Source organism: Ceratotherium simum, chromosome 29, assembly GCF_057802395.1.
Source record: "Ceratotherium simum simum isolate JZ-2026a chromosome 29, ASM5780239v1, whole genome shotgun sequence".
In the NCBI taxonomy this organism is placed as follows: Eukaryota; Metazoa; Chordata; class Mammalia; order Perissodactyla; family Rhinocerotidae; genus Ceratotherium; species Ceratotherium simum.
This window is the reverse complement of record NC_141928.1, coordinates 9,761,588-9,777,397: the sequence shown is the minus strand read 5'-3', so window position 1 is coordinate 9,777,397 and position 15,810 is coordinate 9,761,588. Positions and strand designations below refer to the sequence as shown.

The following is a 15,810-nucleotide window of genomic DNA, read 5'->3' as shown; positions in this document are numbered from 1 at the left end:
CCCAGCCCGCGGGGCCGCCCTTGCACCCCCGCCCCCTCCCCCGCCCGCCGCCGCCGCCGCCACCGCCACCGCCGTCTCCACCCCGCGGCTCCGTCTGCCGCCGCCGCCGCAGCCCGGCTCCGGGGCTGACAAGCAGGTGACAGAGGAGCCGGCGCGCGTGGCGGCGAGTGCCTGGGAGAGCGCGGCGGGGACTGCAGCCGCCCCGGCCCCCCCGCACGACGCCGGGGCCCGGGGCCAGCGCGTCGCCGCTCCACGCTCGCCGGGGGCAGCCCGCCGCCCCAGCCGCAGCCCCAACCCCGCGGGGGCCGCGCCTCCCCGGCTCCGGGCCCCAGCGGCGGCGAGCGGGCAGGCGGGCGGGCGGGCGAGCACCCTGGCTGGCGGGGCCCGCGGCGCGCCCCGCGTCCCATGGATATAGCAACAGGTCCCGAGTCGCTGGAGAGGTGCTTCCCCCGCGGGCAGACGGACTGCGCCAAGATGTTGGACGGCATCAAGATGGAGGAGCACGCCCTGCGCCCCGGGCCCGCCACTCTGGGGGTGCTGCTGGGTGAGTGCGGGGTCGGAACGTCCGAGTGGTCATGGGCAGGGGACAGGGGTCTCGTCCCAAGGTGGACGCAGGCGTCCAGGCCAACGGATAAAGGAAATGGTTTGCAGGACATGGGGGTATGGGGGACACAGAGAAGACTTCTGGAGTGATCATCAGAGGGGCAACAGGCACGCCTAGACAGGCATCCTGAGGGAACAGAGGTATGCAGGGACATCACCTAGGAGAAGGGAGGACAGGACTCGCCAGCCGCCACCCCCATCCTCACCGGGCCTTGGTTCTAGAGCTGCGACTCAGGGCGGGAGGTGGGAGGCGGGTGGCAGGGGTGATGGAGGACCCAAGTAGTCACCTTGGCAAGCTTGAGAGTGACGCCAGGTCACTTGAGGAGGGGGAACTTCTAAGAGAAAAATGCCCCCTGGGTCACCCAAACCACAGGTTTTGGGGAGATTGGGGACAGAAGACCACGAACGCCGCCGTGGGCGTGTCAGCCAGCGAGCGCCCCAGCCTCCCTTCGCCTGTCTCGGTCCCAGCCGGCCACCCCGCGCTGTGCTCCGCCTCATATGTATTAACACCGAGCGCCGGATCTCCGGAGAAGGGGAGAGCGCAGCGCCGAGCCAAGGGTCGAGGCTCGCGGCCTCTCCGCGCCAGAGTCTGGGGACTGGGACGAACTAGCCGAGGCTGGCCGGCCCCTGGCGCAGCGGCCGGGGGAGCGCAGGCGGCGGGCGGCGCTCCCGGGCTGCTCTCGCTCTTGGGGCGGGAGCTGCGGGCACCGCTGCAGCCGGGACGCTGGGGCCGTGCTGGTCGGCGCTGACGGCTCGGCTCTCGCCCTGTGCGCTGCAGGCTCCGACTGCCCGCATCCCGCCGTCTGCGAGGGCTGCCAGCGGCCCATCTCCGACCGCTTCCTGATGCGAGTCAACGAGTCGTCCTGGCACGAGGAGTGTTTGCAGTGCGCGGCGTGTCAGCAAGCCCTCACCACCAGCTGCTACTTCCGGGATCGGAAACTGTACTGCAAACAAGACTACCAACAGTAAGCACTCTCGTCCTTTTCCTTCCCTGCCGCCGCCCGGCACTCGAGCCCGGCCGCCCCCCTGCCAGGCCAGGCCCGCGTCCGCCCTGCTGCCGGCTCTGCGCGCCGCTGGGCCCGGCAGCTCCGAGGGCTCCGCCGGCTGCGCATCTCCCGGCAGGGGCGAACCATCCCAGCCTGGCCGAGACTGGGGGGGAAGCTGGGAGTCTCCAGCTTCCCCCAGTTGCCATCCTTTGTCCGAGAAACCTGCGCTGGGCCACTGAGTCCTGGTGCAGGACAAGGCCGTGGGCCGACTGGGGGATAGGATGCTGTGGTTCCGGGACAGGGCCTGGCCCCTCTGAGGCGGGAATTGGGGACCAAGAATTGATTTCCAAACTAAAGCAGTGCTTTAGGGAGCCAGGCCCTGGCGGTGTGCTTCCTCAGCCCCAAGGCAGGCTTTGTGGGGGTTTGGAATTCCTGGAGCAAGGAGGCGGAGTGTGGGGGTGCTGAGCAGCCTGGATACCCCCTTCCTGCCTGGCTCCCTGCTGCACTTTCAGTCCCTGACGCAGAGAAACGGGTGTCCATCCTCCCCAAACCGTTCCACGCGGGGATTTTGCACTTTTAATTTTCGTTGGCTGGAGAAGCTGTCTAGGAAGAGGACCTGAAAAGGTGGCAAACCACAATCTGGGGCTCCCCAAGGGGGTGAGAAACTGACCAAGTCAGCCTTCCCCAGCAGGCTTTCCTTCTGGCGACGTGCGTGTGTTGGGTAGGGGTGGCTGGCCTGGTGTAGCCCGAGCCTCAGGATTGAGGCCAGAGACTGTGGGGTGAGCCCTACCTGCTGACTTTTGTTTTGAGCCGAGACTACGGATTTGTCTGGCGAGGGGCCTGGGACAGAAAAGAGTAGGTGCAGGCTGTTTCTTTTGATCCTCTGGGTTTTGTGCCTGGCAGTGTGACTGAGAAAAGCAACAGCCGAAAGAGTGGCGTGGGGATTCCCATGGCAGCACGGTGGAGACAAGTGAGTGCCTGCGAGAACTTTCTAGGGAGGCCCCGAAAACCCTTTCAGATGGGGCTGCAGGGTAGGTACGCTCAGGCAGTTTGGGGCTCAGAGACGGCTGTGTGCCCAAGCCTCCAGAAAGAGGCAGGGCTGCCCGTGGCTGGTGGTGAGGGCAGTCTGTTTGCTCTGCTCAGGGATTGTCCCTAAATCCAGGCCCTGATGAGAAGTGGAACAGCTGGAGTGCCCCTTCCCTACCCCTCCAGCTGCTTGGCTGAGGCCTGGAAATAGTGGGACTGCAGGCCAGAGCCCTCGAGAGAGCAACGGGTTCTACTCTGAGAGGCTCTAGCTGAACCCCATGCTAGCACCTAACCTGACTATTGCTCCCCTGCTCTGGGGGCCCAGCAGGAGCTGCTCTTTGCGCCTTGTTCTTCCTGTTGGGTGGGGGCTCTGCGGGCAGGAATTGGGGCCCAGTTCAGCAAGTCAGCTCTGTTGCTGGTCCCAGAGCCCAGCTGAGGCCTCCCTCCCGTCTGGAGCACCCTAGATCAGGCACACTGCCATTGATCGGGTTTGCCCTGTGCCCTGGACTGATAGGATTCTAGTTCAGGAAAAGGTGAGGCGGCCAGTTAGCTCAGCCACAGGCGGGCAAAAGCAGCACAATTAAAGTGGAGAAAGTAGTTTGAGGTAGATGTGGTTGGGGGCTATGGGCCGGCCCAGGGAGCAGCCCCTCAGCAGGGCTCACCAGCCTCCAGCCACCAGGTCCTGCTGTTTTGCACCCCTCACCTTGCTCTGCCTGCCCAACCCGAGCTCAGCTCTGGCAATGCCACTTCCCACTCGGCTCAGCCCCCGGCCTGGACGACTCAACACGTGGGGGCAGAAGGCCCAGGAAACTGGAAATGGGTCTCCGGGTCATTTGTGCAGTTTTTTGAAAAAATTGTTGCATACTGGAAGACTCTTTCCAACCTCTTGTACATATCTACTGGTTCTCTCCCCCACCTCCCAGTCGTTGAGGGAGCTTTTCTTTAAAACAAGGATAGGATGTACCCTGGTTCTTCAGAGCACAGACCACAGAACTGCAAAGTCACAGAATTTGAGCGGGATGTTCCCTTAGAGCTGAGCGGCCAACCCCCTCATTTTACAAAACAAACATTAAACGCTTGCGATTGCTTTGTCAAAAGTATATTTGTTTAAAAAAGAGAAAAGGTGCCTAAGAGCTTTCTTCTTCACTGCAATAAGGATGTGTTTGCTAGTGAATTTTGGATCAGGGCGAATCTCTGGTCCCGAGTCCCCAGTTTGGGTCCTGCCGGGCTGCAGCCTCCTGCCGGGCATTATGCACGCCTCTGAAGGTCCCCTCCTCCTCCCTTGCCCCCTCTTTCTTCCAATAATGCCAATTAGGTATCTGCGCTGGGCGGGCCGTTGGGGGCTGAGGAGGGGTTGTTATCAAGACGATCGCGGCGACAGATACCCCGCGGGTCTCGCCTCAGTATTTCTCAGGGAGAGCCAGCACAGGGAGGCAGGCAGGGGCCTGGGAAGTGATGTTTTTTGCACAAAAATATATTTCACGATTTATTTTTTTCTTTGAGGATCGCAGATGCATATTTATTGCATCTGTGCATAAATGCTTTTCAGACGAGAATCCAGGCAAGTGGGCTCAGAAACGTGCCTTCTCGATCTTGTCGAGCCTGTGCGTCAGCAGGATTGGGAAATTAACAACCCCCCCACCCCTGTAACTTTTGAAAAATGTGTCCTCGCCTCTGGAGGGGCTGCCGCGTTCGGTCCTTAGAAAGAGGTTGCTATTTTTATTAAGTGTCTCTTTCTCCTTTCGATTTGTTTTGAAGATCCGGGACATCCAGAAGCACAACGTTATTTTACGCACCACGGGGGTGATTAATTGACATTCGGGCGCATTTAATAGCATTTGATAAAATCCATCCGCACATTCTGGACGGGCAAAGCAGAGCCTGGGCCACGGCATTTGGGGCATGTTCACGCTTAACTCAAAAAGTCTCCTTTTTCTCCGTACGTGGTTTTTGGGGACTCCTTCTAAAAAAAAAAGCATCAGAGCGTTCTCCTGTGCCTGAGGCTCTGGCCCCTCGGCAGTCTGAGCTCCTTCTCCGGCAGAAAACCGGGTTAGAAACCGGGAGGAAGCGCGGCCTCCAAACGCAAAATCACGAACACCTCTCCTTCCTCCACTGGAGAACACATGAAAAAAAAAGGACAACTTAACCCCCCCAGTCCCCTTTTTTTCCTTGGCGGCTTGGCCAAATAGAATTATGTAACTCGTTTCTTGCCGTCTGTCGCTTGTCTGGAAAGGGTTTCTATCCCGAGGAGGTGGCGAATTCCTGGAGGAGGCTCCGGAAGGGGGGAGGGTCGGTGGGAGAGTCCAAAAATCTGTCACAAAATGGAGTCTAATCGCTTGTAAGACATCGCCCAGGTCTGGCGACCCGAGACTCGTGGGTGCGCGAGCGGGAGCCCGCGTGCGCGGAAAGGCGCGGGGCCCCTGGCCGGGCCGCGCTCCCACCTCGGCGCCCGGGGCTGGCGGCGCCCTTCCGCAGCCGGGAGTGCCCGGGGCGGCGTCGCCTCGCCGCCGCGGAGTTACAGGGCTCGGCTGAGCCTGCGAGGGTCCCCTCGGGCTCGCCTGCCCAGGTAGGATGCGCCCACCTTGGCAGAAGGGGGGCCGCGAGGCTTTGAATTTCACAAAAAGCCATCTGAGTCCTGGGGTGATTTTTTTTTTTTTTTTTAAATTTGCCCCAGCTGGCTGCGGCTCTAGTGGCCCAACCCGGCTCTTCCCAGCACATTCCTTTCCTGGGAAGTGTTTACACCGGGAAAGGCCTTCCTGGGAGAGTCACCTCTCCTCCGAGCACCGGCACCGGCAGAGTGCGGGTGTGGCACAGGGGGAGAGCAAAGTCAGGCTCCAGCCTCCTCTGCCGGCTGCTTCCCCCAGCTTGGGAGGCCTCCCATAGGCCTTAGCAGGGTGCCAGTTACCAGCAGCACCCCCTCCACCAGTGGGCACCCCAGCTGACATGGCCCCCAAGGGACTAATTCAGGGCTGCAGACACCCCTGCCCACAGCCTGGGGTAGAGGGCCTGCCCTGGGAATGGGTCTGCTTGAAAGGAAGAGCCAGCCTTTTGCCTTATAAAAAGGCCTCTATAGTGCTCTCCCTGGGGATCTGAGGGCTGAAGGGCTCACTCTGGCAGCCCAAGCTAGGGGACCCTCTGGCCCCTGGGAGGGCACCTCTCCATTTAACCCCAGCGCCTTGGCTGTGGGCGGAAGGGTAAGCAAATGCCTTCCTGAGGCTGCAGTTGTCTGCTGCTGAAGGGAGGCATTATTCACAGCTGACTCCTGGCTCACCCTGTATTCCCCAGGCTCTGGGCTGGTATAGCCTAATTTGCTGAATTTTTCTCGAGTGGGGGAAGCAGGCTGTGACGATCTCCTCTGGGGTATGTGATTGGCCCCTCTCAGCTCTCTCCTGCCCTGTGCATTGGAGCCAGGCTTAGGACCACACAGCCCTGGCACCTACTTGAGCCTCTTCTGTAAAATGGGGACATACCCACCTGGGGGAATGTATTCTTATAAAGATTCAAGATAATGTGCCCCAAAGGACATGGCATCTTGCCTGGCATGTTAATACTCTGGAAATTATTGTTGCTGTTATCACCATCAGCATGGCAAGGAATGCCTTGTCTCCAAGGACACACACCAAACTGCCCATAAGTTCCGTGCCAGCGAGAGGTGCAGCTGGCATGCTCATTTGCCGTGAGCCTCTCTATGCAGGGAAGATGAGGGGCACCCCTGGGAAAACTATTCCCTTTGCCTGAGTGGGCATTGTGAGAGTCCTGCCTCCCTCAGTGATGAAAAGAGCTTTAGATTCGGAGACAGACCTGGATTCACCTCCCAGCCTCAGCACTCAGCAGCAGCTGTGTGGTCTGAGGCAAGTGGCTGATCATCTCTGAGCCTTGGGTTCATCATCAGCACTCTGGGGGTGATACCCAGGGTGGTTGTGAGGATTGCACAGGGCACCTGGTGGGGCTTCAGTGAATGTTCCATACTCTATGGGATCCAGTATCCTCTCCGGTACCTCCAGAGAGGCAGAAAAACCTCTGATTGTAGGGGTGAGAACAAATGCCAACCATGCATGATCAGGAAGGGCAGGCAGCAGAGAGGGCCTGGTGTGCTGGCCTATTGCTCCTTGGGGGCCATGGTGGGTGGAGTTTGGTGTAGAGCAAAGATCTTTCCACTGGGGAACAATTGGAATCTCCAGGGTCTGCGTATAGCTTGGAAAAGCATACTCGATAATACAATTGCGTATTTGGAAAACTGTTCATGCTTATTGTTTTTGTGATTCAAATGACAGAAAAAAAAAAAAAAACTCAACCAACATCTCCCAGGCTGAGGGAGAGATTCAGAAGAGGGGGCGTGTAGGGGAGAGACCCAGGGATCTGTGTGTTCCTCAGAAAGAAGATGAGGTTTAAAAGGTCGAGAAACACCAGCCAGGCGGTCAGAAGGATCCTCTAGCCCAGGGAGGTTTTTCGGTCCGTGATGGGCTGGCAGTGCTACCCCAGGGAACTTCCTCTGTCCTGCGGCTCTGAGGTTTTTAAAACAGAAAAGGAAAAAAAAAAAAAAAATCCCAGTCCTACTTTGGCATTAGTTAGGCTGAGGAATGGAGGATACACTCAACGACATGAGTTATAACGTCCAATTTGTTGGACACCACAGTCAGGCCTCAGCTTCAGGGGAGGGAGGAAGAAAGGGATGGTCTGCTGCTCCAAGGAGCCTGTGTGAGCTGTCAGTCAACTGGGTGCAGGAGGACCCAAGGTCCTTCGCTCTCTGGCTGATCCCACCCTCTCCAGCCCCCAGATTCTGTGCTGATGGCAGCAGAGAGCAAAACCAAAATTATATATATTTATTGCCACTGCAGTCAGAAGTGGGGAGGCAGTGGTAGGGCGGGGAGGGTAAGGCTGAAAACCATATTTGAAAAAGTTGATTCACGAAGGCAGAGGAAGCAAAGTGGCAGACGTTTGCCATTTCATCGACCGGCTGGTGTTCTCCATTCATGTCATAAATGTCTCCTGTCATTTGAAGCCAAAAGCAACATGATTTGGTTCCCCGGTGGCCTATAGGGTTTTTCTCTTTTTTTTTCTGCAGTAAATGTTTATTTGTTAATAATATACTTTAAACAGCCTAGCCTTGACCTCAAGTCTCCCGAAGCATCCATCTTCTCTTCAGAAAAATCTTTCAAAGTTTGTGTAATTTTGGGGGGAAGGTGTAACTGATGGGGCAATGAAGGGCCTGTGTTTGCTTTAACTACTGCTGCATCTTGGAGTGGTGGGGTATAAGGGGCCACTGTGCTCAGAATGGCAACTTTCTTGGGTTTCAGGCCTGGCTGACAGCACTTCCTGGCTGCCCTCTACCTTTGCTTGGCCATATCAGTACAAATAAATTTCTGCGTGGGCCCTTCCTTTGTTTTCCCCGGGGGCAATATTGTATCCATTTCTGTTCAGCTTCTTGACTGGCAGCTGCTGGACCTGCCCTGTCAACCCTGGAGCCCTGAAGGGGGTGGGGGGAGTACAGGGGTCGGGGGATGTGTGAGTATGTGGGGAGGGGGGCTTTGTCTCAGTTGGGAGCCTGGCCGGGACTGGCCTGGCCCCAGTGTGATGGCTGGTGGCAGAGCACCTGGCTAGCCCAGGCACTTGGTGAACTGAGCAAAGTGTTGCTGAAGGAAAAACCCGGTTCTTGGAGTCTGGTTCCAGAAGAAACAAAGATGTTTGCTTCCTGGCCGGCCCATGCTTAAGAGGTTTCCCTGGGAACTGAGAAGTGGTTGCCAGCCGGGGAGGGTTCTGAGGGCTGCCCAGAGCAACAGAGGTGCCCACCAGGGCTGGCAGGAGTGAGGAGACCACCAAGCTGCTGGCTAGATGCATAAAGCTGAGTGAGCACGCTGGAACACAGGACTGCCGGGGATTCCCCCTCCCCGAGTGCCTCTGCTGGGTGCGCAACAGCGACGATGATGACGGGAGAGGAGGAGCAGAGGAGGAGCAGCGCTGGGTCGGGACAGGCTGGGTGTGACTGCTGTTCCCCCTTTTCCCGCCTCCCGCTTTCCTCCGGGACCCAGCGACTGTTGTCATGTGATTCCCGAATTGCCATAGTTATTGGGCTGTCGAGGTAGGGGCACCTGCCCAGGCCTGGAGCTGCCCGAGCTTGTGGAGATGGAGAGGACCAAGGTGCTCTGGGGCCACCTTCTCCAAATGGAGGGTCTCCTGGGTGGGGCACATGTTCTCAGAGGGAAGAGCAAGATGGCAATTACAAATCAGCGATCCAACGTCTCCTGCTCCCAAAGACACAAGCCAAGGGCCTTTTGGGGAGGCTGATGGCTCTTCTTGAGCCTCAGTTTCCTCCTTTGTGCAATAGGGGTGATAATTCCAATCTCGCAGGATAAAGTGAAACAAAGTCAAAGGTGCCAGCCTGCAGTGGGCATTCAATGTATGTTTCCTTCCTGCCTGCCCAGGAAGTGAGCCGGAGTCACCCTGCCTGGCAGGAATGCATTGTCTGCCCCTCGTGGGAGGCCCAGAGAGTGCAGCCTCCTAAACAGGCCCCCCCGGGGGGCCGGGCCCACCCTCCTGCCCCTCACCTAGGTCTGAGGCCTGTGTTTTGAATTTTTCCCTTGAAAAGAGAGTGGGGCAGGTCTGTCAGAAACTGGTCCTTGGAGGCAGGCAGGCAGCAGTCTGTGGATGGGCCTCCATTACTGCGGAGGCACGTGGGCCCTGTTTTTTCCCAAGACTCCTGAGCATGGCCAGTGTAGATGTGAACTCGCAGGAGCAGAGCCTTGCTGACCCCAGAGGGGCAGGCCACAGTAGTGCGCCTAGAAGGAAAAGGAATTGGCTTTTCTTGAGTACCTGCGATGTGCACTGACCTTCACAGCCCTAGCACTATGTATAGGTAAGAAAACCGAGGCCGAGGGAGTTCAGTAACTCCCTCCAGGTCCAGAGTTACTCTGTAGCCGATTTTTTTCCCAGGCGGGTCTAACTCCCAGAGCGGATGGGATCCCTAAGTCCTCACGTCCTGACCTTGCCAAAGCCCCAGATTCCTGCTCTGGACGGTTGTACTTCTCCCTAAAGCGCGGCCACTGCCCGAGGATTGGAAGGGGTGCGGATGGGGGGTCACTGCCCTCTTCACGCCCAAATGCCCCTGTAGGGCCATCTCTTGGCAGAGAAGGAAAAAGGGTTAGAATAACTGCCTTTCTCCAGGTGGGAGAGCTTCCTTCGCCGCCCCGGCGCGCGGGCGGGGCGGCTCTCGGAGGTCTCCACCCGCGCCCTCCTCCAGGCCCACCTCTCCAAGGGTTCCTGGCCCTCGTTCTCCTTTCTCCCGGAGTGGGGCAGCGGTGCATGGGGTCCTCTGCTCCGAGGCTCCTCTGCCTAGCCGTGGGCGCCCGCGGCGGTTGATGAATTTCGGTGTCACCAGGGGTTTAGCCCGGATTTGGGAACCGCGCGCTCTAATACACGCACACGGTCCTGCTCTTTCTAAAGCGCAGCCCTTTCACCCAGCTGCTGATTTATGGAGGAATCCGATCCCGGGACGGGCTAGGCTGGAGCTGGGAGCCTGGGGCCCCCGCGGTAGCCTTCGGGCTCCTTCGCGTTTCGGGGGCCCTTGGCTGTTCCAGGCGCTCTCCTGGGCTGGACTTGGGGCGCCCTGTCGAGTGGGGCCTCCCACGGCCCAGGAGGAGTGAGTCCCCTCAGAGCCACTTAAACCCGCTGGAAGGGAGCGCGGCTGGCGGAGAGAGTTCACATTTTCATTCGGAATTGAGCCGAGTCCTCGCCCCTCCCCAAGCCCTCCCGCCGACCCCCTTGGGCAGGCCCAAAAGCAGCGAGTTCGGGAGGTTTGTTTACCGAAGGAACAGAAAATTGAAAAAAAGAGTCTAAGACCTTTTTCCCGGCTGAGAAATGTGCAAAGTCCCTCAGCTCCGGGAGGCGGCGAGGCGGCCCTAAAGGCCGAGATCCCGGCGCGGACGCTCGGGCGACCCCAGCCCCCTCCCTCCTGCGCCCAGGCCGCAGCGCCGCGGGAGGGCGGATTTTTTTCAGATTTGGTTTGCAGGGGGGAAATGTGGTTGTATCAATCCACAAATATTTACTCTTAACAGACTTGTATCTGTGGAGATTTCGAACAAAGACAGTTTAGGGGGATTACAAAAACCCTAAACCCCGTTTTTCTCCCGGGCTTGGTGCTTTAAATGCCAATTACAGGCGAGCCATATCCAACAGCAACGGGGGTGAAGGCGGCAGGGTCGGGGAGGGGTTGGGGGGCGAGTCCAGCCATTAAATGTAACTTTTCATTATGAAAAGGATTTCGCCGGTTTTATCTTCTAATAAGATTATGTCACGAACACAAGTACCTAGGATGGTGCTGAGTGACAGGGCTCTGTCGTTTAATCAGAGGCTGCGCCACTCAAACCGCGGGGCCCTTTGTCCGACGGAGTGAACGACGGAAACTTGCCGTCCTAATCCCCTTATTCATGTCAAGCGGAGAAAAGAAGCCGAGCACCTTACAACCGTGTCCCCTCCACCCCTTCCGAGGGCGGCGGGAGGAGGGGGCGCCGGCCCGGTCACCCCCTGGTGCCTTTCGTTTCTGAGCGTGCATGGGTCTCCCGAGCCCGCCGTGCGTTGCAACAGGGGTGGGGGAAGGGGTTGCTTTGCGGGAGCCTCAGTTGTCAGCTTCTGAAAAATGGGGGCAACGACCCCAAGGCCAGAGGATGCTGGTTGGGGCATTTTTTTTGCCTCCACTGACGGAGAGCACGGGCCCGCTCTGTCCCCTCTTCCTAGGAAAGGTGGCGCTGGAGCGTGCACACCCACCGTCCCCATTAAAGCGGGATTGACAAGATGCGAGAGGCCGCATGGAGATGCCAGGCTGCGGTTCTCCTCGGGGCGTATTTCGTTGGATCCCTGGGACTGATGTTGCGACGCTGGTACTCCTGCGAGTCTCCGGGGTTGACCATTCCCGCTGCTCGCTCGGCCCCTTTCTTCCGAGGGCGAATTCCTTTGTTCGACCCCTGCGGAAACCCGCTTCTCCACCGGGCCGGTGGCGCCTTTATTCTCTCCACCGCCGCCACCACCCTTGTCACACAGTTTGCGGATCTTTCCTGCGGCGCCCCAGCCGCACAGACCCAGCCGGGTCTGTCGACCGGCCCCTCGACGTCGCCACCCGGCCCGAGCCCAGCTGCCTGCTCGGGCAACTATAACTCCAGCCCGCACAGCGGGCGCCGCAGGCGCGGACTTCAGCCGCCGGCGTTCCTCCGGGCACAGTGCGACGCCACGGGCGTCAGAGAAGCGGCCGAGCGCGGTTCCGGGTCGCTGCACCGGCTGGAAAAACCAAAAGCAAAACCAACACTCAGCAAATGAAATCCGTGCGCCCCTGGGGCTCCGCTCTGCACCCCTCCAGAGAACCAGGCCGGCCATCTCCGGGCCGGCTTCTAGAGTCTTAGACCGAAGGCTCCACACTCAACGGAGCTGGAGGGGGGACCTCAGAGGAATTTCTCTCTAATATACCCGGCCCCGTGGTCTCCTTTTAAAGCTCTTAGGCTGTGCTCCAGGCCAGCCTCCTGGGGACCCCCGTGCGCCCTGGGAGCGCTCTGGAGATGCCTGACTGCACGATGCCTCCTCCCTCTCCAGCCCAGGCTCTGGGCGCGGGTAGGATCGGGCTGAGAGCAGGGTGTCACCTCGTAAAAGCGACAGGCAAGGGCTGTTTTATGGGCAGGGAGAAGGGGCAGGAAGTGATGCTTCCATCTCTGGCCGCACTGGGATGGAGAGCCCTGATGGAGGGAGGCCTGTTTGGGCGGGGGACTACCAGGGGGACAGGGCACGGTCAGAGACAGTTGGGTCCACAGCCATTAAGCATGGGACAGAGACCGAAGGACCAGGAACCCGGAGCTCACCTCCCGCCCGTCCTCTCCCGGAGCCCCCTCTGCAATCCCGGGCTCAGCCAACAGCTCCGGCCCTTCCTCCCAGGCCGGGGGCGGGGGAGAGACTTTCTCCCTCGAAACACTTGATACCAACTTTGTTTTTTTGGCAAGAAAAATAAGCCTTGTTTGGAAAGGGGGGGAGGTGGTCCGGTGAGCGAGGGAAGGAGGGAGCCGGCGGCAGAGCAAACTTTGCGGATTGGGTTTCAGCGCCTCCGCCCCACCCCCAGCCCCGCGGCGGTGATTTGTGTGCGGGGGTCTGTGACCCTGTGAGGCATCAAACGGCCCGCGGGAACCGGCCGAGTTCAGAGGGACAGTGGGCAGAGGGGCGGCCTAAGACAACGCAGATGGTTCATATCAGCCCAGCCTGGCCGAGCCCTGGGCTCGCAGCGTCTGCCCGCTGGCCCGGGCTCCTCTGCAGGGAAGAGGCCTGGGGTCTTCAGGGGGAGGCCTGAGCGGTAACAGGGGGCCAGGAACGCAGCCGTCAATGCCCAGTCGGCCCCTGTGGAAAGGAGGCCAGGCGGCCAGTGACAGAATTCCTCCACCAGGTGGTCCTGCCCTCATCCAGCTCAGGAGCAGCCTGACCCTCCTTGGCTGCCCAGAGCAGCCTCTGGGCTGACTGCTCTGACTACCCAGCCTCTGAGCACTGACTGCTCAGGGAGACCCTCCAACCTCTGCCCTGCAGGCAGCTGGGGCTCATCCAGGTCATAGTGCTCCTCCCCTGGGGACCCTGGGTCACCTTCTTCTTTCCTGGGGGGTACCCTCCCTTCAGTCTCTCTGCTGTGATGGGTTGGGGAAGCGCCCGACATCTGTTCCTTCATTCGTTCATTGTACGACTGTGGTAGAATGCCCTTCTATCTGGCCTGGGCTAACTCTCAGGGACTGTTCTTCCTCCCTCCCAGCCCCCAGGGGAAGCTGAAGGGGCTCACCCTGGCCTTGGCCCAGAGCCTTGCTTTGGGGGTGGGGCCCTGCTGGGGCAGGGTGGGAGAGGCACTTGCCCACACCAGCCTTGGCCTTTGAGCCGGCTGCCCCCCTCCCCAGAGCTGGACCTGGGCTGTGGACTGTGGACACCAGCAGTCCCAGGCACCCCTGCCCTGCTCTCGGCAGCTTGGCTTTCTCCGTGGCCTCCGAGGACCCTCTTCAGTGACCACAGCGAGGGTGCAGTGGGGCCACATCCACCACTGGGGCCTTGGGCTGCTTTAGAATGTCTTAGCTGAAGGGCTTTTCAAGATCCTTGTGGAAATGGGAAGACTGAGGCCCAGGTGCAGCCAGGACTTGCCCAAAAGCTCACTCAGTTGTAGCAGAATGGAGGCAGGATCCCCAGTCTGCCCACTGCTAGGTTAGGGGGTCTATGTGGCAACTCTACAATTCTTTCTAGAACCCTCTCCCAGACTCTGGTTTTAGAACTGGCCTAATCTGTCCTCCCTGGGCTGAGGTCACGGGGAGGGGAAGGTCCTTCCATCCATGATGAGATGATTTTGAGAGCTTTCTGGATAGCATGGGGCCATGTGGGTTTGGGAATTTTATCTTCTAAATTGGGACACTGAGGGACAGGAGCCTGGTGACACAGTGCCACATCCCACCATCCCTCTGTCCTTCTGGTGTCTGACTCCCAGATGCCTTGAGCTTGGCCGTTCCTCTCTACAGCGGGTCACACGGAGGGCATTGGCCTGGCCAGGGCCACAGAGGGCCTTTGGGCTGCCAGAACCTCTGGGGGCTCCGTCTCCCAGGGTCCCTGCCTCAGGGGAGCAGCCGGCTGGGTCATCTGTACAGGGAAGATACATCTGTCCTCCACATGTCGGAGGCCGAGCAGAGGACATGTGGTTTGGGACGTGTTATCTTAATCATATTTATTAGCCAATCCTGAAATAAAAAAGAATTTGATACTGTTACGATTCGGAAAAGATCCCCAAATCTACACGGCGACAGATCAGCAGAGGCTGCCAGCCACAGCCAGGTTTCTGTCAGCTGGGATCAGGACACGGCTAGGAGGTCCTTTGGGTGGTTCTAGTGCGATGGAATCTCTATGCTGTGAAACAACACTTACTGCTTTCATTTTCCCAAGCAGAGATCTGAAGCAAAATTAATTACCCCGCCTTGACTGATAGTTGCTCTGTTGGAGTATGGTTCTAATCCTTATTAACATTCTCTACAGTCAGGCATGAAATATGACTTTTACACCACACTCTTTGGCATATGTTTTTCTTTTCCCGGATATTTTTCAGGCTATCTCTGAGCCTCACTGCTGTTCATTATTTTTGCCATAGGTCTAGAGTTGCCGGCCCCAAAGCCAGTGCCGCGCAGCCAGGGGGGCAGGGGGTGGGAATGACACATCTCTGCTCACGACGCAAATTGCTTCTGATTATTGAGCTTTGAATGTTTTCCTCCATCCTGTTTTTATTAAAAACTCCGGTATATTGACGCTTGATGGTGTCTTCAATTAGGTTAAAGAAAAAAAAGCAGGGGGTTCCCCTTTCTGTAGCAGTATGTAGAGAAAATAGTTATGACCGCAAAATTGCCGTCCAAACCTGGTTCTAGTAAAGCTGGCCCTGCTTTGACGAGCCCAGCAGGCTGGGAGCTCTTTTCTACATGTTCCAGCTGCTGGGGAAACAGAGCAGGGAGGAAGCTCACAGAAGCCTCCGTTCTGCAGGGGACTCGGAGCGTCTCTCAGGAGCTAACACTTCCCAAGTTTGTGAGCTGCAGAAGGGGGACCGGCGGCCGCAGGGGGCTTGCTGACTGTCAGGGCAGGTCCAGAGAGCACAGAACAGCAGCAGCAACAATAATAATCACAGCTGAGGCTTGTTGAATGCTTGTGGAACTTCACAGTTCTTCAAAGGCGCTATGACATGGGTGCTGTTATTTTCATTTTCAGATAAGACAACCGAGGCACAGAGAAGTTGAGTAGCTTGCCCAAGGTCACACAGCGAGGAAGTGGAAGTGGGGTTGGAGTCCAGGCATTCTGTCAGGAGAAAAATTTCAGAGATCCTTTGGGAGGGCAGATCCTGGCTCCTTGCTGGGTTCGGTGCCCCAGTGGCCGCCTGGCACCAGAGCTCAATGGTATTTTTTAAATGAATGCCTAGTAATTGATGGCCAGTGTTCTCTGTGTACTGCCTGAGGTAAAGGTTTGATAGGGATTAGCTCGTTGAATTTCTCACTGCCCTGGGGCACACATTATTATTATCATTTCCCATTTTGCAACATTGAAGCTTGACCTGAGAGGTGCAGTGATTTCCCCAAGGTCACACAGCTTAAAATAGCAAGGATAAGAGCTACCGTCTACTGGGCACATGTTAGGTCTAGGCTCAGGGCTAAGCCCTTGGCACCCCAGATCT

The 15,810-nt window shown here is 58.2% G+C and overlaps 1 protein-coding gene across 2 annotated transcripts in view; it reads left to right on the top strand.

Annotated features, from left to right (window-relative positions):
- LMX1B (LIM homeobox transcription factor 1 beta) overlaps positions 1–15,810 on the top strand; it is an 83,784-nt gene continuing 67,974 nt past the window's right edge. For both annotated transcript variants that reach the window (XM_087419077.1, XM_004423464.3), the window contains exons 1-2: positions 1–544; positions 1,382–1,568. In XM_087419077.1, the coding sequence (XP_087275203.1) occupies positions 406–544; positions 1,382–1,568 (326 nt within the window). In that variant the 5' untranslated portion in view covers positions 1–405. The remainder of the gene's footprint in view (positions 545–1,381; positions 1,569–15,810) is intronic.